Source organism: Oenanthe melanoleuca, chromosome 9 (genome assembly GCF_029582105.1).
Source record: "Oenanthe melanoleuca isolate GR-GAL-2019-014 chromosome 9, OMel1.0, whole genome shotgun sequence".
Taxonomy (NCBI): Eukaryota; Metazoa; Chordata; class Aves; order Passeriformes; family Muscicapidae; genus Oenanthe; species Oenanthe melanoleuca.
In genome coordinates, this window is record NC_079343.1 from 2,659,287 (window position 1) to 2,683,001 (window position 23,715).

At 43.6% G+C, this 23,715-nt stretch overlaps 1 protein-coding gene across 2 annotated transcripts in view; it reads left to right on the top strand.

Annotated features, from left to right (window-relative positions):
• The window catches only part of ARHGEF4 (Rho guanine nucleotide exchange factor 4), a 169,875-nt gene that overhangs the window by 99,582 nt on the left and 46,578 nt on the right, over nt 1-23,715 (top strand). For both annotated transcript variants that reach the window (XM_056499206.1, XM_056499207.1), the window contains one exon: nt 23,550-23,689. In XM_056499206.1, the coding sequence (XP_056355181.1) occupies nt 23,550-23,689 (140 nt within the window). The remainder of the gene's footprint in view (nt 1-23,549; nt 23,690-23,715) is intronic.

The window sequence follows — 23,715 nt, forward strand, 5'->3', positions numbered from 1 at the left end:
ACTGATAAGTGAGTTTGTGTCTGGTATTTTGGGGGTGCCAAGAAAGGCATTTGAATATCTTATATACAGTCAGAAGGGCAGCCCAGGTACAGCAGAGCACAGAGTACTCCTGGAACCCCCTCCTGTTCACTTGGCTCCTCAACACTTCTCCCTGTGCACCTGAGTTAACATCCTGACAGGTCTGTGGAATGGTTTGGAGCAAGCAGCAGAGCAGAATCCATCTCAGGGCTCAGCACAGGTGTCCAACTTCAGTTCTTTGTTCAGGAAGGGTTTTTCTTGTTCAGTTTTTTTGTTTTTTGTTTTTGTTGGTTTTTTTTTGTTTGGTTGGTTTTTTTGGGTTTTTTTTTTTTTTTTGGGGTTGTTTTTTTTTTTTTTTTTAGTGCTGACTGATCCTTAATTTGTCATCTTTAGTTAATTTTAAAATAAAATACAGGACCATCAGGGACTTGCTGAGTCACTGTTTTAGAGTCTCCAATAAGGAAAGTCCTTTTTCTCTTACAGCTGGTTCTGTTCTGTGGCACTTCTATAACTTATTTTCCAGCAGTGTCTCTAAATTAACTAGATTGTCCTGTTTTATCACTCCTGTTTAGGAGACTGTTCCAAGAGCTTACTGCTCTGAGAGTTACAAGCCTTCTGCAATAAAAATGTCTCCCCAGTCTTAAATTCCCTTACAGCAAGTCTGTACATGTTTGTCCTTGTGTCAGAGTTGTCCTTCCAGTAGAAAAGCTTCTCCTTCCCCATTCCCCAACTGTGTAGGTGTTTATCTTCAAGACACCTCTATTAATCTGCTTATCACAGGGCCTTCTATGTGCCAGGAGAGCTGAGCTTTGTCCTTAAATGTTATTTCCCCAAACAAGGATACTTGTGCTTTTTGAATTTTATACCTGCAGTTGAAAAGAACCTCAGCTTCCTCTGACCCATGGGAGTTCTTCTTACAGCACATGTCCTTCTTAAGTAAAAATCCTCCATGTGGGAATTGTCAGACTCCTGTTAGTATTGGTGTAGCAAAGAGAATCCTTAGGTAACACACAAGCCAGATATTTCTAAGCTAAAAAAGCCTTGAGTGCCAGAGGGTTGGGGATGTCACAGTCAAGCAATAACTAGAACTGCCACCATTTAGTGATCCTTTTGCCCTCAAAAGACTCTTCCCATTGCATTTACATCATAAGCACAGATTTCTTCCAGAAACGCTGTGCACAAATGAGGTATTTGTGTTAAAATATCTGGCATCCTCTATCTTGCCTTCTTTTCAGACAGTTAATGTCAAATTGAAGATTTGAAGCTTCTGGGCCCTGTATTAATGACCCTGTCTAATTCTTTACATTCCTTGGAATTTGTTTATGTCTGTGGAGGCCAAACAGAGTTGATGATTAAAGAGACCATATTGTAGCTTCAGCTGTACAAGGAGAAAACTGAATTCTACCCTTCCTAAGCAGGTCTTTGGTTACTTGTGCTAAGATCAGCAGGGGACTAACCTTGCCTAGGAAGTCAATTTAGAAAAAGTAATCCTCACTCAGGGATCAAGATTTTGCATATTATTGTTTCAGCCATCATGTTTAGGTGATTTATTTGAACACTGGGATATAATTTTTGCTTTGATTTTTGAAAAAAAAATAGAATTAATACTTGTATCATGTTTGAAGCAAGAAATCTCCCTCAGCAAGAATGGGATGTTGAACTAGTTGTTGGCTGGCAAGTTTGCATTCCTGTCAGATAACAGCTAGATTTACAGGGCCCTAGGTTTTGTGGACAGATTCCTCTCTTTGACAAACTGACTTGCATTTTGCTAAAAAACTTGAGATTCAGCTGAAATGTAAAGGAAGTCTTCAGTGTCTTGCAAGGTAACATGACATTAACTGTGACATGAATGTTAAAGGCTCTATGAAATAACAGGGTTTGGGTTCCTTTGTTTTGAATTTCCTTAGTGTGTGTATATGCTGTTGAAGGAAACCTCTCTCTTTGTTCTCACTCCCATGTTCCTCCTAAGAGGAATGTTTTTATAGTGGGATACTGAAGATTTGAAGCAAAAAACAGAAAGCACAGGCTAAAAATCATCTAAATCCCAGTGATGGCCTCAGCCTGGAGCTCTCTGACACTGCTGCTCTCAAGTGCTCACTCTTGCTCATTTTCAGGCTCTTTCCCCCACCCTTGGTTTGCAGGAGAGGCACTGCTCCTTTCAGCAGCAAACACAGGTGGTCTCTCCTCCTCATGTGTGCAATAAAGTTATATATCCACAATAGGTATAAGGTTTCTGGTTTACATACACCAAGGATTGCCACAGGAAGAGCAGTTTGTTAAACTGGGTTGGAGACTTCTGTCCTGAGCTCAAATCTTTGCACATCTAGAGTGAGGCAGCTTTAAGACCAGGCTTTGTAAGATAAATTTTGAGTTTCTTTCATTGCCTCCTATTCCCAAAACCCATAGGTGAGATTTAAAATATAATTTAAACTATTTGTTCCTGATGGGGATAGTAAAGTCCTTTAAAGCAAAACGTCCATGCTTTTCTGTTACTCTAGATTTGAATGTTTCTACAGTCTCTCAATGCATTTACTGAGTCTAGAAAAGGGTTCTCCAGAATGATTTTTTCTTTTATGGTTTGTTTTCTGATTCATCCAAAGTTGCCTAAATAGCTGGAAATGTGGACTGCACAAACTCAGAGATGCTGAAAGCATTCCCCCACAGTCAGTCCATAGCTGAGCACGGGATCACAAGGGGCTGTTATGGTCTGTTCAACATCTGTGAGGCCTCCAGGATGGAAGGATATGAAAACTGGGAAGTCTGAGATTCCAACTTTGAGAGCTTTCTGTGGGTTTGGGTGGAGAGAGGACTTCTTGCCAGCAGGAGTCCATGAGAACAATAACATCCTGCTGGAGCAGCATGCCTGGTGTGCCTTAGGAAGCTGCTGATGCTTGTCCTGAACGTGGCTCTTGGCAAGGCACTCCCACTCCTGAGCAGTACCAGAGGAGTCTCCTGCAGGACTCTGGGTTGGAGGAATAATGAGCAGACTGAGTTACAGAGAGTTGATTTCCAGGATATTTTGAAACACAGATGTGTGTTCTTCTATCATCCCACTGCTTGATTTTGAGTATTGTCTTTTCCCCCTGCTATTTTCTTTCTCCATTGTAATTACTGCTGGTTTTGGTGCCATGACCACTTCTTGTGGTGATCGTGGGGCAGGCAGCCATTCTGGGTAGCTGATGTGATTAACAGGAAAGCAAAGCTGAGGTGTGCCCAGCAATGGAAGGACCACCAAATGCTGCAAGCACAGAGTTTGCTTCCTTAAGTTTAGGGGTTTGCTGCACTCTTTCATTTGGGCAAACCACGTGTATGGATAGTCCCTCATATGAGCTTCCTTCTGCAGCTTGAAACAGTGCAGTCAAAATAGCAAATTTTAGTTCATTGCAATTGTTGTATTGCAGTAGCAGTGGAGTCCTGCCAATCCACAGCTCCATTCCAGCCTATGCATGCAGGCAGACAGTGGAGGAAAGTCTGCCTGAGAGGACAGATCTTCTCTAAATAGTTGGGCTGTATAGCAGGAATGTGAGTCCTGCTGCTGACCTGCTGCTGACCTGATCAGACAATAACCAGATCAATAATAATGTAATCCTTCTGGCCAGACTTCTTGCACAGTTGCCTTTTCATTTAATCTGCAGCAATAAAGTCAAGTCTTTGCCTAGGTATTTTTATTAATAGTTTTACAAGCAGAAGAAGAGTAGCCTTAGGCAAGTCTTTGCTATCTGCATGTCTCAGGACATTATAATCTGAAAGGATGTTGTCATGGCTGATAGCAGTTGTGTAAGATGATTACAAAACAAGGGAGCTTTCAGGCCTGTTTACAAAAGCTGTGCTATTGTGTCTTCCAACGGTGAGAGCTCCAGGGCTTCTCTTACTGTGGAGTGCAGCAGGGGAATTGGCAGAAATGAATATTTAGCCCTATTTGGGAGTGATTGCAGGTAATGACATGGGTGGGTTAGTGGTGCAGCAAAACTTGCAAAAGTAAGAATGTGATCTTCATTCAGTTTTAGGGAGATTACCAACAAATTTGCCATTGCTTTCTACTGTCAGCCTTGCACAGCAGCTTGTTCCCTTATGTATTCCCACCCAGCAGAGGGTCTGTCCTTCACCTGCCTGGCAGAGAGGTGGTGTGATCAGTCTCTGCATGCTAGTAACACAAGGAGCTATTCAAAATTCTTTTCGGGGAAAAAAAACCCATAAAATTCCTCTTACAGTTTTGGAACATGCTCATACTGAGCACCTCATGCAGCAAAAAGTAATTGTATTTTTGGAGTAAGCAGACAGTAAAATTGTTTCCAAGGGGAAATTATAGACAATGACCAAGATGTGACTTCTGTGGAGCTTTGTTTTAATGACAACATATTGCAGCACATAAAACACATACCTTGAGGTAAATTCATAGCCTCTGGCACTGGCCTCTGAGAGGTTATTGCACATTCAGTGTAACCAGACAGGCACAAAAATTTTTATCTTGAGTTGGCCTGTAAGAAGCTTTGGGATTATATTGCAAAAAGCTCTGTGATGCCTGGATTTTATGCATTTACATTAAACCCCACCAATTCCAGGAAGCATCTGAGTTCTTGTGCTGCTAATCACTTATCTTACTCCTCATTAAAGACTACTTGGAAGAGAGAAAATTTACTGCAGTAATGGCATAAATCATATGAACAAGTAGAAGAATATCTTCCTCAATTATTTTTAAAATTAGTCTGCAGCCTTTTCTGGCACGTAATTCCTGTTCTTTCAAAACACAGCTTGCTTAAGCAAGAGGACAAAACTGTAAACCACATCCTCCAAGCTCACAGTCCCCACTTGCTGTGCTTGGTCACACAGCCATGGTGACAATGGGAGTAAATTTCAGGATATATAGCAGAAGAGGATAGCTGAGGTTGGAGCTGGGGCTGGCTGGAAGGCTGGATTTTGTCTGGACTGTGCTGTAAGAACTGGGACCCACTTACTTGGGCTGCAGAGCTCATACTCACTTATGACAGGGCACTGGTTGACAACACAAAACTGCAGAGAAGTTTTATGTACTAAGGTGAGCAAAGGATTCACAGTTTAGCCTTTGATGTTCAATTTTGGTTTGTTCTGGGCCCTGATTGCAAGAACTTTAAATGGAATTTGGCATTTCTTTCCTGGAAAAATCTGTGGGTGGAAAACTCGAAAGTTAGCTTCTACCTGTCAAAACCAAGCACTGTGAAAGACTTCCAAGGTAGTTACACATGAGCAGAGATGTCTGTGTGGGTTAGATCTTCACAGCCAGGTTTTAACAGGGACCTGTCTCAGCCTGGCTAATCACCCTGGCTGAAACACTGAATTGATGTATCCTTGCTCCTTCTGGAGCTAGGTCATTGTGGGCTAATTTGGATATTGATCCTTCCAGTCTTGAATTAAAATTTTAAATTCACCTTGTGCTTCCTGATGCATATTCTGTGACTGTAAGGTGAGCCACTAGCCTGAATTAATGGCTTTGTTCCTGGCCCTGCACAGCCTTCCTGTTCTGCTGGCCACAAGATATTTGGTGTGATACAACCCCAAAAGGAATTTTGTTTGCTGCCTGGGTGCTCTGCCCATCCTGGGATTGAGGAGAACATTAAAATGTAGACATGCCCAGCTGAACTCTTAACTGGTCCCAGTTATCACATCAGCTCAGTGGCTTGTACAGAAGTGGCTTCAGGCACCTGAATTCTCTGGTGTCTAACAGACATGGTGCTGTCAGAGCAAAATCAACAGGCAGGTTTATTGAGAGATTGCAATAAAAATTGCAAGTTTCGAAGAGCAATTTCCAAATGGTGCTTGAAGTAAGGCTGGAAGCTGTGCTCTGGCAAAGGGCAGCTCTTGGGACAGTTGGCTGGTGAGCAGCCACGAGCTGATTGGAGCAAGACACATTTCCCACTGCAGCTGTTCTCCCCTTGTTTGCACAGATGAACACCACTCAGAGCAAACCTTGCTGGCCAAAGCCTTTCAAAGCCCAGTGAGAGCAGCAGGCTTGGGAGTGTGGTGTTGTGCTCCCTGTTCCCCTTGGCCAGAGCCAGGATGAGTGGGAGTATTCTGCTCAGCATGAATTCCTGCCCTAAGCATTCCTCCCTCCCTGCTGTGCCCCAGTGATGCTGTACTGCCTCAGATTGTCCTAATCCCCTTCTTCCCATGTCCTCTTCCCTCTGGGGGCTGGGCAGCTCCCTGACAGCCCCTGCTACAGCTTAACCCAGAGCATTAGTGCTCCTGTGATAGTATTTGACAGGCCTCATGTTTTATCTAGAGGGGGAACTTTCTCCAGCACAAATAATAACATCTGAAATTTTGTTGTGCTGACTGAGGGCAATTAAAAGCTAAATGTCACACAGCAGTGTAGGCTGCACTTTTCTAGTGAAAATATTACATGGTGATTTGGTGGCAGCAGTTAATTAGTTTGGGCAAATGATCTCTTGCTGTGGATGTTTATCAGTGCAATCACATTTATAGTCAGGCTAACGGGGTAGAAAAAAGGGAAGGGAATACTCTGCCCTTTTACATTAGAGAGAGCAGATGATCAGGCACTGTGACTCCTGCAAGACAGGGACCTGGCTCTGTTCTTTTTTCCTCAGTTCTCTGCTGAACAAAATGCTCAGTGGCAAGACTGTCTCCTGAAGGTCACTGAGCTGCACACAACAAGAACTGACAGGTCTCTTTCCAGGATCTGGCTGAGCTGCAGTAAATAAAGAAAAAGAGAGACATCTAGGTTCAGCAGAGCTCTGGGGAGGGGTGCTCCAAGTTCAGGCCAAAATGGGTAGCAGAGACTGCTTTCTGTGCTCAGTGCACATCAAGAGGCACAGTGAGTAAGAGGACTTCCAGATCAGAGTGTGGATGTGTCAGGACACGTTCTGCTGGGTTTGCAGGGTTTGAAGTCTGGCACCTTCCTCCTGGAATAGCACTGAATGGGTGAAGACAGCAACAGCTACTGGGGCCCAGAAACACAGTGCCCTCAATTTAGCTGGGTTTGAGTGAGTTCATGGCAGATGCACTCGTGTTGCCCAGTCTACAGCAATCTTCTCTATAATTTAAAATAAAGCTGTTCTGAACTCCTAACAACTCATTTGAATATGCTTAGCTTGAAGCATGAAGCAGTGTGTAGGCTGACTTGTTAAGTGTGTGTTTAGTGGTTTAAAGGTGATACAGAGCTTATTTTTGGGCACCACAACAAGAGTGCTGTGGGATGAGTTGGCAATGATCCAGAAGGAAGTAATGAGAGAAATCCAGAGCATGTGATCTACAGAAGAAGTCTGGATGATTTTAGGGGTGTGCAGTAGAGGAGAATGGAGGAAGACATGAATTTTGAAATGCCTAGAAAGGCTGTCCTGAAGGTAACTATTTGATACTTATTTATGTGTTGGGGAGAGAAGGGGTTGGGAAATCAGTGGCAAAGATGTTTCTGACTGGATGCTTGGAGAAGCCCTGGAAAAAGATTACCTGTAGAGACTGTGAAGTCTCAGTCAATAAAGGTCTTGAGGGGGAGACTGGGTAAAACTTTCTCAGAAACTACTCCTGCTGTTGATTCAGGTTCAGAGCAGATGAATTAGCAAGAAGATTTTGTGAGGGTCCCTTCCAGTCTTGCCTTGTGTAGACAGGATCAGAATGAACACTAGGCTACCCACCTATGCTTTGAGCTGCAGTTCAAGTAATTGGCTTCATTGATCTTTTTATTTCATTACTGCAGAGTAAATCCTTTGGTTCCATTCCAATATTCCTTTGCTCTAGTAAAAGTTGGATTAAATCCTTTCTGCACGGTTAGAAGCAGACTTATGTTTCCAAGGTATTTATTCCCTACTAATTTATGTATTTAAAAGCCTCCTGTGTATTTGTATGGAATGAAGATGACTTCACTCTCAGTGCCATATTGTGTGGATGTTTGAGTTGTGACTGTTGTAGACTCAGTAGGATATCTGAAGGTCCCATAGGTAATTCAAGCTATGTGAGTCATGTAGGAAGTATTGAATCAAGTTTGGTGCCCTAGGCAGCTCAGTACCCCATCTTGGAGAGCTGATCTGTGGTGACTCTCCATTCTATTCCAAAAATGAGCAAAAAATATCACCCAGGAATAAGTGAGATATGGTGTTGAACTGTTTTACTGACATTGTCAGTTCCTGGTTTGTGGGACACACACAATCCAGATGCCAGATGTTATCAGGGAGTGTTTTCAGCAGGACGTGCTGAATTCTCGCTCCATACTCAATGGTACGTGCAGTTTTTGGGGGGTTGTCTCACTCTGTCTTCTGCAATGCTCTGCTACATCTGTGTTTTCTTGCCTTTCTGACCCCATTCTTTTGCTAACACAGGTCAGCAACTACTAAAAATGGTATTGTATATCCACTGGGAATGAGAATTCCAGATTCTGCTGCGATGCCTCCGGGGCCATCTCCATGTCCTTGTTAGCTCTAAGTAGCTGCATTTGGCTTCACCTTTGGTCATCTTAGAGCAGAGATAACTGAGGAGGGGTTGAAGGAGGTGCAAGTTGAATGCTGGACCAAGAGAGAATCAAAGCAGTCCCTCAACATCTTTCTCATTAGAACCCAGCATAAGATGTTTGTGAGCCATGGGAATACAATTTGCAAGTTGTTCTCTCAAGCCCAAATTTTCCTGTCTCTCATTGCTGGATAAATGCAATCCATTAGTCAGAAGCTAAAGAGGTTTTTTCCACTGGTTGAATTGTTTCAACCTGTTTCTGAAACATATTTATGTGGTTTCATATGTTGTTTTTAAAGTCCAAATCTTCTCATATTGCTGCAGTGGAGATTAATATCTCTGAGGTTGAGTGGCAACAAGAGGGAATCTGCCCCTTCTACACCATCCTAATTGTGGCTCTTGGGCTTGGGACCTGTTCCCTTCCTGGAATGAGGGTAGGAAAACAAGCAGAGTGTCTTGCTGGCATCACCTTGCACAGGGCTCTCTGTTTGCTTTGCTTGTCCTCCTGTCCGTCTTGGTCTTGCTCAGCTTTTTCCACATCACACAGAAAAGTGAGATTGTTTGAGTGCATGGTTAACAACAGCCTCACTCACTGATGTCAGAAGTATAAATTAATAACTGGGGGGGGAAATGTTCTTCATCATGGGTCTTTGTTGGGCAAGGTAGATCTGTCCATGAGATGAAGCAGCCTGCACCCTTCCTCCCTTTGCTAATGTTACAGAAAGCTGTTGCTGCTCATGTGCTACTGGGAGATGGGGTGCTCAGCTGAGCCCACTGAGCAGGCTTTCCTCTCCTGCTGCTGGCTCCTGGTGTGATCTCACCTTTCTGGTACCTTAGCACTAGTGTCTGCTCTGGACTCTCTTTTCACACTGTTTAATTTTGGGATTTGTTGTCTTTTTGACTGTGGAAATATCTGGAATTCTTATGAGAGAATTTTTTTTGCCTAAGACTCCTATTTCCATGTAACTATTTCTGTGAGCATGATGAAGATATTGATTTTTGTGCCTAGCAAAATACTGTCAGGAGACTGAATTAGGTGCAAATTTCTCCTTTTCCTGCAGTTGTTTCCCAAAGGGAGATCTCAGATTATTCTAAGGAACAAAGTGGATGCTTAGTTGAGGAAGTAGCATCAATTGTGGTGAGATTGAGTTCACACTATTTCCATTCCCCAAAAGGGAAAGTACTTTCCAAGTCCAGAAGCTGTCTTCACACAGACCAACCTCAGCTCTCCCCTGGGTTTGACAGGTTTCAGTGGTTCTGGCAATAGCCAAGGCCATGGTGTTCTCTTCACAGTGGTGCTGCAGTGTTGTCACCAGGAGTGTAGAAGCCTTCTCCTCATGGTTTCCAGATCAGTTCTTCAGCTGTCATCATTTTGGAACTGAGAAAATCTACTTACTTCTTCATCAACCCCAGCCTCTTTTATTAGTCCCAGACCCCATTGCTCAGAAGAGTAACATCTTCACAATTTCTTCTCAGCCTCCCAGAAGGTGGGATTAAACTGGATCTGGCTGAAATGTGAAGGTGTAGATGTAGTGGTGGAGTCATTGGAGCTGTGATGGTCCATGACCATCGTATCTGAGTGCCAGCCATTCCAGCTGTCAGTGCCTGAGCCCTCTCCAGAGTGACAACTCAAACCTTTGGTGATCCCAGCCACTGCAGAACATGAGAAATGATGGCTACAAGTGAAAACTTGGTGTGTTGTGCCTACAGTATTGAGGGCCAACATCAAAGGATGCTATTTTGTTGCTTTAAACTGGGAATACATAATTTTTTGTCATCTCTCTGCTACTACCTTGTTTAGTTGTGAATTGATCTGTTATTTTTGTCCCTCCCATCTAGGATCAATCTGTTCCCCATTAAAAGGGATATGTGCACAGGGAGAGCATTTTTCTCTCACCTCTGAGAGAACTCTCTAGCCTTCATCAGACTGGAAATGCTGTTCTGCACTGAAGGCAGGCAAGCACTGTTGTGCCTGTTCTGATTGTGCCTGTTCCTGTTGACATTCTTGAGATTATGCAAAGAAGGATCTGTGCAGTGTGGTGAAAAGAATGAGCCCAAACCTTTAGGGTTACTCTGAGGTTAGTAATGAAAACTCATAGAGCTCAGAAAACGTGCCTTGGCATGGACTGCAGGCAGTGCTGTGTACAGAGCAATTACTCCCAAGAATGACAATTTCCAGTTCAAACAAGCTCAGGCTGTATTTACAGCAGAGGGATACTGGAGTCAAGGGGATTGTTTAACTTCTGATACACTTTGATGACACTTGCTACGTTTCGAGGAGGAAAGATAAGCAGACGCCAGGAACACGGTCTAGAAATGGCAATTTCCTCCCTCAGTGGAACTGCACCTGCTGAGTTCAGACATGGACTTGGGGGAGGAATGTCCCACTTTTGGAGCCTGCCCTTTGCATTTGTGTTTGAAAGGAAAGAAGGCAGACAGAAGTGTTATTAATCAAGGCTTGAGGAAGCAGGGTTGTGAAGAGATTTATATCCCTCATCTGTGTGCATAATGGCTCTGTCAGCTGCATGGTGGGCTCCTTGGAGGGGCTGCTCTCTAATGGGGTGGGACTGAGAGCTCCACAGTGCTGAGACAGCTCAGGGTGGGGAGGTGGCTGCAGGGTGATACAGGCCCTCATTACCCATCTTTTGCTTTTGCTCAGAAGAAAAAAGGGGAGAAGAGACGGTCAACACAGTTTGTTGATACAAGCAAAAAGCTAATTTGTAAAGCTTCACAAGTTTGCTTTGGGCCAGTTTGTAAGTAGGGGGGTCACACCTGAATGGCTGCAGAGTGTGCTCTGCACCTGTCTGCCATGTCCTGTGCAGGGCTGCAGCCTGTGGCAGTGCTGGCTGTCCCCAGGCAGAGTGAGGGCTGAGCTCTGTCAGTCACTGTGTGCTCCCTCACTCTGCTGCATTGCAGCATCACTCACCCCAAGCCAGGCTGGCAGGAGAGCTGCAGCTCAGAATGAGGGTGCCAAACACCACAGGCACCTGTGGGCAATGTCTGGCATTGCTGCACCCAAATGGCCTCATGGACCAAGAAAGCATCCTCAGTTTTTTCATGATTTTTATAGCACACTAAGCTTCATGGTCCCCACTATATGCCATGCACCTCACTCATTGATTTTAATCACTAGAACAATTCTCTTTTAAAGCTCCCTTAGAATAAACCAACCACACTCACTGTTCTCACCTCTGAATACTGGAATTCATACTCTGAATATGAATATGAAAATACTGGAGTCATTCCCTCTGAATACTGGATTTTACAGCCAGCAGTATCTCCCATAGCTGCTTTTGGGGGAAAACCTGTTGAGGTGAGGCAGTGCAGCCCTGGCAGCACTGAGCAGGGTGAGCCCTGCCCTGCTGCTGCTTCCCTCCTGCCAGCCTCTCCAGCTCAACTCCACACCCCTCACCTGTCAAGTAAAACAAATGGTTTTGGTGCTGAGAGCACTGGTCACTGTCACAGCCAGGATGGATGGCTTTGCAGGATGGATGGACATCATCTGGGAATTTGTTTTAGAGCTTGGGGTAGGGGGTTTTTTCATATCAGAGGAAGAAATTTATATTTATATCTTTTGACAGTAGTCTCCTGAGGGCCTCTTTCCTTTATTGATACTTCAGTGTTGTCCTTTGATGTAATAATCCTGCATCACATAGGCTGTCACTCAGACATGATGAAGTTGGGCTTCTGGTGCAGGGAATTACCACCAAAGCTGAAAATAATAATTATTTGAATTTATGAGACAGAGACAGCTCTACCTTAACTTAAGGGAAGATGTTTCTGCACAGAACAATTCATGATGAATATGAAAATTAGCCAGGAGCTTGGTCTTACAGAAATATCTAAACTGACAGATTTTGTGTTTACACTTCTTCCAGACCATATCCTCAGCTAGTTTTAAATGCACAGATATCATCCAATAGCAGTGGCACTGTGGAATTCAATGTTTTAAAAATCAGCTAAACACGGGAAAGACCACATTTGACATACCTGCCTTGAGTGAAAGGATTATTGTGCTTGTTTCATAAATCCAAACAATTGATAAAGAATTGCAGGTTTGTTCACCAGGGCAGTGCAGTGGAACACACAGAGACTTGCTCTGGAAGGGGCATCCTTGTTTTAGCCTGGGTGTATTTTTCAGGGGTGGCTTTGAGTGCTGCAGCCACATCTCGAGGAGAATGTCCCTTTTCTGACCTCTGTCTTAGGTACAGCTGCTTTTAACTGTCTTCATTTTTACCATCTTCAATTTCTAAATTAGTTTCCAAAACTTCCAGAATATTCTGTGTTGCATGCAGTGATCTGGAAGTGGCAATGTGTCATGTGGAATTCACAGTTCAAAATGCACTCTTAGCATCTCAGGCTCACTGAGGTTTGCTGAAATGCTGATCTGACCAATTCTGCTGCTCTGATTTCCTTCTCAAAGCCCACAGTAAACATCCTAAGTGATGAATTTGACTATGAAAGGCACCCTGGCCAATGTGACCTTGACAGACTGGTTTTTTTTCCTTTTAAAGGGGTGATTAATAATGGCTTCGAATACAATACTTAATGTATTTCAAGAGGAATATTGTTTTCCCTGGAAGAGTTTTCTTGCTCTAGGGTGAGATTTCACCTGACACAACCAGCCACAGTTCAGACCTGGAGCTGGATGTTGTGGAAGAACTCTGAAATGAGGCACCTTCTCACACCACTTTCCAAGGAAACTTAATTTCATTGAAAGTAAAGCCTCCTTTTGTTCCTATGATATTTGAAAGTTTATTGAGATGCATCAATCAGTATGTTCAGTATCTTGAGGATGATTCTTAAAATCTGATTTGCAGCAATCTATCATATCTGCATCTCCAGACTCCTAGGGAAAAAATACTTCATAGTGGGCAGCTCAGTAAGAACAGTATCAAATGCAAAAGGCTATAAGGCTTGTCCTTGAATTCTTCAGTGTATTTAGTAAGAATATCACTGTCCATACATAGTTTGGAATTGTTTTGGTGTAGTCTTTAGTTTTCACCTGTGTCACTGGCAGGGAAGCCTGGAGTCCCTGGAGAACAGAGAGGTTGGGGCTGGCTGGTGTGAAGGGCCCCCCCAGCCAAGCCCCAAGGACAGGAGACACCCAGGGCACCTCTGGGCTCCAACCTTCTTTCCTTGGCTTGTGCACCTGGTCTTCAGCACAGCTGTTGATTAGTAAAACCAGTCAGTCTTGTGCTCTGGCAGCAAAGTTTGCACCAATAAAAGTGTAAATATGCCATGTCTGGGTTTAAATTTCCACCTTGTCTCTGTCCATGAGGTCCCTGAGCTGGTGTTCTGCTATTCCATCTTCCAGTGGCAATGCTCTTGTGTGTTTTTCTACTTAAATATAAAAACTGGATTACATTTGCCCATGATCAGCACCTGTCCTGTGGCTTGCTCAGAGCTGATCTCCCAAATCAGTTTAAACACCACCAGAGAACTCCCCTGGCTAATTCAGAGCCTGACTTTGACTCCTTGGTTATAGCATCATGTGATTCAAATGGCTGCTGCAAAAAGCCTGACCCCTCAGCTATTGTGGTAGTTGTAGTTAAATAATATTAATCCTTGATTTTCTGTTTCCCCCTCAGAAATATTTGGTAGCTTGATCTCAGGGATTTTCTTAGAACTCAGATTAAAATATAAACTGGGACAGAGGGATTTCCTATAGGTAAAGCAGTTTTAACAGTATTTTTTAATGAAAGTATTGTATCCCCAGCATGAAACCAGATGTGTGTTACATGAAGACTGGTCATGCAAAATAATGTCAACAAAATACTCTTGCTGCCCCTTGAGACTTATACTTGATAATGCACAAGAGCAATTGAAAGTCTTCTCATGGCATTCATTTTTAATTACTTCTGTGGTCCAAGGTCATAGATATAAGCCACTTGTCAGCCTGGATAGCTTCACCAAGATAAAGACTAAATTTATGGCATTTATGCAGCATTCTGGGAAAAACCAAAGGACACATTTTTCAAACTGAAGTGTTGGAAGTTGGTTCCTTAAACCCACCCTCAGACACTTGGACAAACAGGCTGCCTTTCACAAGTGCCAGCAGAGGCTCTTTGTGCTGCCACTGCTGCAAACAGCCCTGCCCAGTGCACGTGGCACTCATCAGCCCAGCCTGGGGCTTGCAGGCCTCCTCCAGGCTCTGGTGATGGCTTTGCCTTAACCAAAGTGGCCCTGTTGTCAAGGCTTTAAATTATTATGAAAACAAGTCTTCATTTTTCATCATTCAAGTTATAATGTGGATGATGCCATTGTAAGAATGATCTGTGTCTGTTTTGTTTCCATGCAAAGTTGGCATGGCCAAGTGGAACATTTTAGAGACTATTGTGATATGAATTGTTTTACATCCTAGTGGCAGTTGTTCATAAAAATTATCTTAACCATTCTTTGCAGTATGTTTTTTCATGCCAGTAGCTAAAAAATTCTTGTGTAGTGGAATTTGCTTGTTTTCAGACTGTGACTTAAGACTGAAGAAAATGTTTTGCTTTTTGGCAACAAAATCTCTGGCAAAGACTCAGCTTCCATGGTCTTGGTGTTTTGAGGGTTTGCTTGAATGTAGAGGCAGAATAAAAAAAAGCAGAATCTTTGGAAATGTAAGTCAGCCAGAATTTTCTACAGCATGTTTGCTTTCTTTCCTTTGTTTCATAAAGTAAAAGGTACAAGAAAGGAGGCTCTGTGAGAGCCCATGGTGCTTGGGTTGTACCACTCTCCTGTGAGTGCTCTGAGGAAGTTGTTTTAGAGCTGAAGCAAATCATTGCTAAATCAATACAATTAAAATAGACAAGGACAGTGTGAGGTTTGGGACATAACAGCACTTGCATGAAGAAATCACCAATTAAGTCTTTGGAAAGTGACTGCAGAGGCAGGAGAAGCAACAATTCCTGAGAGAATGGGGGGAACATTTTCTATTGAGTAAAGTTTTTATTTGAGGGCTGGTGATGACCAGAAATATTGGTTTTCTCTGTATTGTTTAAGGGCCTTTCATTTGCATTCTGGAAGAGGAAAAAAAAGCATTAAAACACAGATTTTGGGAATGCTTGAATATGCATCAGGGCTTTGGTTCAGATGATCACAGATTAAGTGAAGGCAGAGCAATAAGGTTTGGTAGCAGTAAGATAAGTGTGGCTCCTTTGTTTGCATGTTCCCACAGGCAAGTTCCATATATTTGTACAAACAAAAGCTGAGAGAAGCCCAAAGGTGGTTCTAGGAATGATGCCACATGTAACCATGCACTGAAGTAGCAGCAAGTACTGAGATCTATAGGGCAGTCTGTGGGAATAATCTTTTAAATAAACAGTGTGTCTCCTTTTGCCACGTGGCTGATCTTCCAACTTGTGGGATGTGCCTATAAGGTTTTGAAAATCTGGAGCTGATGCTCTTCTAAAAATAAACAGATAAAAACAAATAGATTCCTGGAATCTTATTGACAAAATCTCTTCCAGTCCATTTCTGTCAGGCCTGTCAGCTGTACTAACACTCTTTGATGCTGCTTCTACCTCCTCTGTTTGCTGAAGTAGGTGTTGCCTGCTGTAAATAACCATTGTTCTGGTTTCCTGGCCCATTTGTTTGAATTTCCTCAGTTTTTGTTGCACTTCTGGATAAGAATGGGTGGATATGGATGCAGGGATGTGGCATTTTCAGCTTTGCAGGTGAGCTGGTGGCTCAGTGAGGAGAGTGCTGGGCTGAGCTGACTCTGGTCACGCTCACCAGGCAGAGCCTGGCACGGTCCCCAGCCAGCAGCCTGGCAGGATTTGGGCATGCAGTGCTCTGGTGAAGGGGCAGCTTTGGGGCTGGGGGTGGTTTTTGCATCAAGGGAGAGCAGTTTGGTCTGGGGGTTGATTTTTACTCAGGACTAAGCAGAGTGACATGGACAGGTGAGAATTGTGCATGAGTTTGGAATATCAGTGCTTGTTACCTGTCAGAAACGAGAAAAGCAATCATTTCAGTCTTTCACAGAGGAAGCATTAAAAAAATTATGGTGGATTGTTTCACCTCAACACACACACACATCCAAACTCCTTTAAATTGCAGACACTTCAATGAATAAAACTCCCTTTTTGGGGCAGTAAATGACATGCTAGCTACTCCAACCTGCACACCCTACCAAGGATATGGTAAAGAATGTGCCTGGATACTGGAAGGGATTTGTCTGCTGGCTTTGATTGCTGCCATTGACTTCATGCTTAGATTGTGGTAGGGCTTAAAGGACTGGACTCAAATTGGCCCCTGTTGTGTTCAGGGTTGTCCAGACATAAAGTAAATAGCATTTCCAGAGACATTAATCTGCTAAACAAGAGCAAACAGTCACTGTGGATGAGTAATCAGACCTGAGCAAATAAACAACAAATACATGGAGGAGGAGGACGTGCCTGCTTTTTTCCAAGTCAGTAGCTGTGATGGGAACAAGGCCAGTGAATTAATAGTTTGTGTGCAGTACAACAGAGGGACTTTTCAACAAAGGAGCAGGCTTTGGATGAGGAAAGTATATTTATGTGATTTTTCTCTCTGCTTTTCCCATTATGACCACTCTTCTTCAAAGCCAGTTGAATCACTCCCCCTCTCCCAGCTGTGCCATCACCCAACAAGCCAGCAGGGAGCTGGGAGCAGCTCTGTGCCCTGGGTGTGCCAGGGCAAAGTGGGCCAAGCTGCAAGTGCATGGCAAGGGAGCCAGAGCTGCAGAGCCATTCATAATCCACATCTCTCTTCCCCACAATTATCTCTGCTGCCCGAGAGAGCTGAGAACTCCCTTAAGCCTCCCTGCAAGTCATTTAGATTCTAATTGGGATTTAAAAACTCTTGAAACCTGAGTGGGTGGCTCAGTGCATTATTGCTGATGAATGGCACCCCGGGTGATGTGCCCAGCAGACCCACGGAGGATCTGGGCTTGGTTTCCCAGTGAAGAGCTGCCCTTTTTGTTTTCAAGCACAGATTTGCTCTTTACCTCAGCTAATTAGGAACTGGCTTCATGCACAAAAGAAATTCTGTTTATGGCACTATACCAAAGTGTTAATTCAATTTTGTTATGTTGAATCCTTTCCCTTCTTAATGTTTCTTTACAATAGAGGGGAGGAAGCTTGTTTTCTCCACTTAAATATTTTCTGTCTTTCCTTCCCAGTCTGTGGTTTCTCCTTCAAAGATTGGCTTAACATGGTTTCATACCTACTCAGAAATGTCATTATAAGGACCTCAGCTCTCTAAGCTTGCTTTTGAAGGACCATATTCCTGGTGATTTTCTGGTTTGTTTTGTTGTTTTTTATTGGGTTTTTTTTGTTGGTTTTTTTTTTTCTCCTCATGAAGCTCACCCTAACTGGTCATTGTTCCCTTGTTGCTAATTCCCTGCTTGACTTCCCTCTTCCTGTTAACCTGGCCCACAAGCACAAGCAGGATGATGGGAGAGGGTCCATCAGCACAGTAAGAGCTGGAGAATTGCACTGCAGGGGCAGGAGTGGGATGACATCACTCTGATGGATTTCACTGTGGCAGCTGCACAGGGACCTCCCTGGACCAAGCATCTGATAAATGAAGCACATAATTGAGAGCAGGACTGATGGGGGCTGCAGCACTGTTTTTAAGGGGACAAGGGCTTGACAATCCCAAATGGATGAAGAGGAGGGTTGAGGGGCTCTTCTCACCTGACTATTGTCTGGGTGTGGTTCCCAAACCCTTGCATACTATGGGTTTTTATCATCTTTTATCATCTTTTTTATCATCTCAGATCTCTTGAAGTGCTTCCTGCAGCAGCTGCACTGTGCTTTCCTGTGGGCTGCACACAACCACAGCAATCTCTGCTCAGTGAGGCAGAGGGGATGATGTTGTTAGCTCTGAATTAATTTGCTCTGTGAGTGTAAATCAGCCTCCTACTGTTGTTTTGGTGAATTATTTTAAATGTAAATGCTGCAGAGACAAATGAAATGGGTGGATGTGGAAAAAGCACACTCGAAAGAGAGAATTCAAACACAGAAGAATTGTTCCCTTTGTCAATATAATGTGCTTTTAATAAACTATTGATGCTCTTGGCTTTCTAAGCTGTCTGTAATCATCATGGATTCCTGTCCCAGCCTTGCCCCTAAAAGCTGTAGACTGTAAGTCAAGTGAAAACAGATAACCAACATTTTGGGAAATGCCTCTAGCCCGTTTCATTCAGTGCTGGGTCATTGTTCAGGCTTGTGACCCAGACACATGTCTGGAGCTCCTTGCCACTGGGGAGCTGCTGGGGTTTATTCCAGCTGAGACATAAACCTCTGTGAGTTTGAGAGAGTTCTGTTAAGAGGCTGTGCTAAATTTGGGGCTGTGGTGTCCAACTCCTCTGAGGAAACTATTCTAGAAATTTATTCTGTGATAATTTTTTTCCAGTGAGAGGGTGGGATTATATTCCTTTAATTTATTTTTTTAATGGTGGTAGATGTATTGGGTTTTTTGGTCATTATTTGGTTTGGGTTTTTGTTTGAGCTTCTTATTTGTTTGATCAACAGCAGCTTGTATTCACTAATTCCTGGCACTTGGAATGAGGCAGATCCATCCTTTGAGAGAGGAGCAGAGCACAAATGTGTGGAACTCCATGACCTGTACTAGGTGACATTACTCTAAACTGAACTCTGGACTACAGTTGACACTTGTTTTTTGAGACCTCCAGTAGATCATCTAATTCCAACTTCATCTTCCCACCAGTTTGATGAGCAGCACAAAACCTTTTCTCTGTGTTTCCCCTCCCTGCCATCTCTGCTGCTGGTGAGGATTGAGGCTGTCCCAGTGCAGCCTGGCTGGTTTGTTCTCCAGAGTCACCTGGGCTTGATGGTGAAAATCCCACCGTGCAGGCAGCTGCCTTCCAGTTATCCCAGTTCACCTCTAAGCAGGATGCAGCTGCACTGGCAGGGTGGCAGTGAGCTGCTCAGCCGTGGCTTGTCTCTCCCTCTGGGCACAGAGTGCTCCTCTCTGTGAAGGCACAGAGCTGGTAACAGCCCCAGAGGCTTTCTGGTGGCATGGAGAGCTCTGGAACTGTGCACAAGTACCCCTTAGAGTTGCTTGGCATCACCTTTCAGCAAGGTGGGGCACAAGCAGAGCCCAGCCAGGACCCTTCCCACTACTGCTTGCTTATACCTGCATTCCAAACTCAGTAGGGAGCTGTAAGCAGGGTGAGCCCTTCCCTTGACCATCTTGATCAAACTTCCCTTGATTTGCACAGAACCCTTCCCTTTTGTCCATGAATGCAGCCCAGGTGCTGCCTGCTCAGGCACTCAGCCCACCTGTGCCACTCACTGCTTCCAGTGACATGTTCTGTGTGAGTTTTGAAGCTTCACATCTTCAAGATAATTCTTCATGGAGTCAGATTCGTGATACTTTATCTACATGGATGCATTAAAAAGGGTTTGTGTGGCATTCTTTTGTGAGCTGCTTTTGCTAGAATTCTCCATCTGCTTTTGTACTGTAATGCTATAAATCCCAAGCTTGGGCTAGGACTAACAGCAGTGTGAAACACTTTTAGTTCCTGCACATATTGGCTGTAGTACTAAATGTTGGTGACTCCCCCTCTCTCTGTTCCTGTGTGTGGGATTTGTTGCCATATTTAGTGAAATTTCTCAGGACAGAGGTATAAAATATGAAGAAATCTGCTTGAGTTAACTGATGCTTGGCTTTACTTTTTGACAGAACGTTGTTCCTTGGTGTGCCTGACTGCCAGGGCAGGGCAGGTCAGGTCAGGTCAGTGGTTCAGAGAGCCAGGCATGACTGTGCCACTGAATTCCAGTGTTAGACAGAGATGAGCACTGGGAGGTGGCAGGAATGAAGATCTGAATTAGCCACTGTGCAGTTTAATAGCAGCCTGTCCAGCCAGTGCAGTGCTGCTGGGGAGGCTGATGGACTGTTTCAGCAATGTCTGCTAACTTGTCTTCTAAGATTTTTGTATAGTGCTTGCTTCTTTTCTACTTGACCTAGTTTGTGCTTTGCACGTTAAGTCAGTTCCTACACTAAAAGCCTTCCTTCTCCTGCTTCCTTTTCTAGTGCATTGGGTCACCATTCCAGACTACTATTTTATTTATTTGTGGTCATGTCTTTCCTCTAACCTGCTTCAGAGCAAATTCTTATTTTTCATTCATTTAATTCTTCCCTGCAGCATTAGTTTGGGAAAATGTGTAATGGCTATCTTGGGCAATTCTTCCTCAAGGACTGAGAACTTTCTCATGCTTATGAAGTGTAGTTTTGGTGCAATGTACCTATGAGGACTTTTTTTTTTTTTTGCCAGGAAAACTAATCCCAAATGCAGTAGCAGGTCTTGAGACAGCAGAGAATTGATGAGCTTGGTAAGATCAGAGAGGAAAAACAGATCTCTAGTAAAAGCAAGCACAGCTTTCAAGGCACTTAGCAGAGGTATAGAGCATTTTAAGTAACACAGATAAATACCTCCCTGGAGCTTTTGCTTTTTCATCTAAGCACAGATCAGAGAACAAATAGGAAAATGTGGGGGCAAAAAACAAAAGCTTCAAAGATGCCAATGAACATTTTTCAAGCTGAAGGTTGCTTTTAGCAGTGAAAATAGGAGAAGATGTGCAAGGGAAAAGCATTGAAGCCATGTGTAAAGTAAGGGAAAAGAATAAGATCAGAGGGCAACAGAAGAGTTTTGAATTAAGTGACTGACTTGCTTCTTATAAATAACTTATTTTTATTTGTTCTTGAAAAACATTTCTAATTTGTTTCTCTGCTACACTAACACACTGAAAGTTGTTCATTACCATCAGACAAAGGCTTTTTTAGAAGTATTAGAGCAAAAAGTGATACCTTTAATGGCCTAAATTTAGTTGTAAAAGTTCCAACCATGGTAACTCAGCATGAAATTATCATATCAGTGGTATTCCAGCTGGTTTTGAGTTTTATATTAATGGACTAGGTCTTAACCCCAGAATTGCTTTATATGCAATCTATACTACTGCACATATTCAGGGCAGAATTTCTGTATAATGAACGATGTGAGGTGTCAGAGCAAAGCTAGGGGAGTGCTTGATTTTTTTGTGAAATGTCACTTAATGTTGAATGGTTGGGTAGTTCCATACTTGCACAGAAAACTGCTTTAATCATAAGCTCATATGCACCTCTGTGTCCTCAGTTGCCATCAATACCAAGTGGAGTTCCAGCTTCAGACAGTCTTTGCTGTGTTGTGCCTATTTATTGAATTCAAAGCATAAACAAGCAAGTGTTTAGTTTAAAAATAGCCCATACTTGTCATTTTGATGTCAGGTCACTGCATTGAACTGATAGCTGCTACACTGAATTTATACCTCACTGTTAATAGAAGTGATCAGATGGTGCAGCATTAACAAACCTTCCCATGCACTGAAAATGTTGATGAGGACAAGCTGTGCAGGTCTGGCTGTAACCTCTGTCAGCACTTTGTTCAGTACTAATGTGGTGCAGCTTTGGTTTCAGGTAATAATAAGCTAATGAAGAAAAGAGTGGGTTTTTTTGACCCAGTGGCACAATTAGTGCTTAAGATGCACTTGCATTATGAAGGGAAATGTGGGCTCATGACCAGGTTTGTGAGTTGCTCCTTATTAAAGTTCCTCATATAAGGTCAAGCTCAAGATTTTTTAACCTGTTCTGCAAAAATTTGGAGGTCACATCATGCAACTTGCAGAGCCAAGACTGTTGCCAGGAGTGTTGATAGTAATGTCTGTGTTTTCATTCAGTTCTACTCCTGTAGCCATGTCAAGTCCACTGAATTAAAATCACTATTTATATCAGCTGTTCTCTGCATCGTGTCTGTGCAGGTACTTGCTTCATGCACAGAAATCTTTGTAAAGCCCACTGCTTTGTCATGGAAACTGTTGCCCTAGCAGTTGCTAATCCAGATGAATATGTCAGCAAGTGTTTTCTTTAATCACTGTCATTTTTCACACATTTGAGAACAGGAAGTTCATGTTCAGTAACCAGTACAAGGATAGGATGAATGACACTACATGCCACTGCAGGGTATTTGCTAATACCACAAGGAGGCTTTAGGAAAAAGATCCTGCCCATGAAACAGATGAAGTGACATTTTCTTCTGTGCAAGAAGCATAAATACCACATTTTTATTTCTCTCAGGCTTGAGATTTCAGTTTTTTATAGCTGCAGACTGTGAACCCTCCATTATCTGTACTGAGCAGAATGGCCTTCCTGTGGTAATAATGGATAATTCTGGAGCAAGCACCCTTTTAGGCATCAAAAAAGATTCTGAAATAAATGTGTGGACAAAGAGGAAAGTGAATGTTTTTCTCAAAGGCTGAGATTTCTTTTGGCCTGATAGGATTTGGTAAATCCTAATACTCAAGGTGTGGAGTGGCAGACACGAGCTGCTTGTTACCAAGGTCCTAATAAAATCCCATTTGTGCCATCATTGCCATGTGCCTTTTTTCAGACCTTGTTTTCCTGTTCTTCCCTGATGTTTTCTTTGCAACATGCAGCAGTTGTAAATTTTTTTAAATCATATTTTCCAGTCTAGAAAAAGACACAGTCCTTTGTGGGGGGTAAAACATGAATGGAGAAAAATTCTGTGAAAACCAGGCATGCATGAGGGTGGAATTCTACCACAAACTTTCCTCTGTAGTTTCCCTTTTTTCCCTTTATGCTGCATTACAGTGCCTCTTGTCCCAGTGAGCTCCTGTCCTGGCTCAGTGCTGCTGAGCTCCTGGAGGACTGTCCATGTCAATTGTTTTATCATCTTCCCTCCTTCATCCTGTTCCTGCTCAAAGGCAAAATACTATCTTTTGTAATAGGACACCTGCAGAAAGCATCCCTGAATAGCACCAGTGTGAGGAGGGAACTGGCTCAAGGTGATAAAAGGATTTAGCATCGTGGAGTGCCTGGGTTTGATCAGGACAGGAGTGATATGGGGGACATAAAACATAACCCCCTGTCACAGGGATCCAAAAGAGCCACCCTTAGCTCAGCAACAGGCTGCAACCTGCATTCCTTCCCTTGCCCAGGTGGCCCCAGATAACACGGAGAGGCTCCATATGCAGTTTTCCATATCCCCGGCACTGCCCACACCTCTGGCTCACTGCAGCCTTCCCAGCAGCGTGCCCTGTGCCCATTTGTGCCTTTTGCTGTTGCAGTGATCACGGATGGAGCCCTGGACAAGACAGCCCTGCCGGACGACGTGGGCAGCGAGGAGGATCTGTACGAGGAGTTCCGCAGCGCCGGCCACCGCTACGGCCACCCCGGGGGCGGCGGCGAGCAGCTGGCCATCAACGAGGTACTGCTGCACCCTACCTGGGGCTG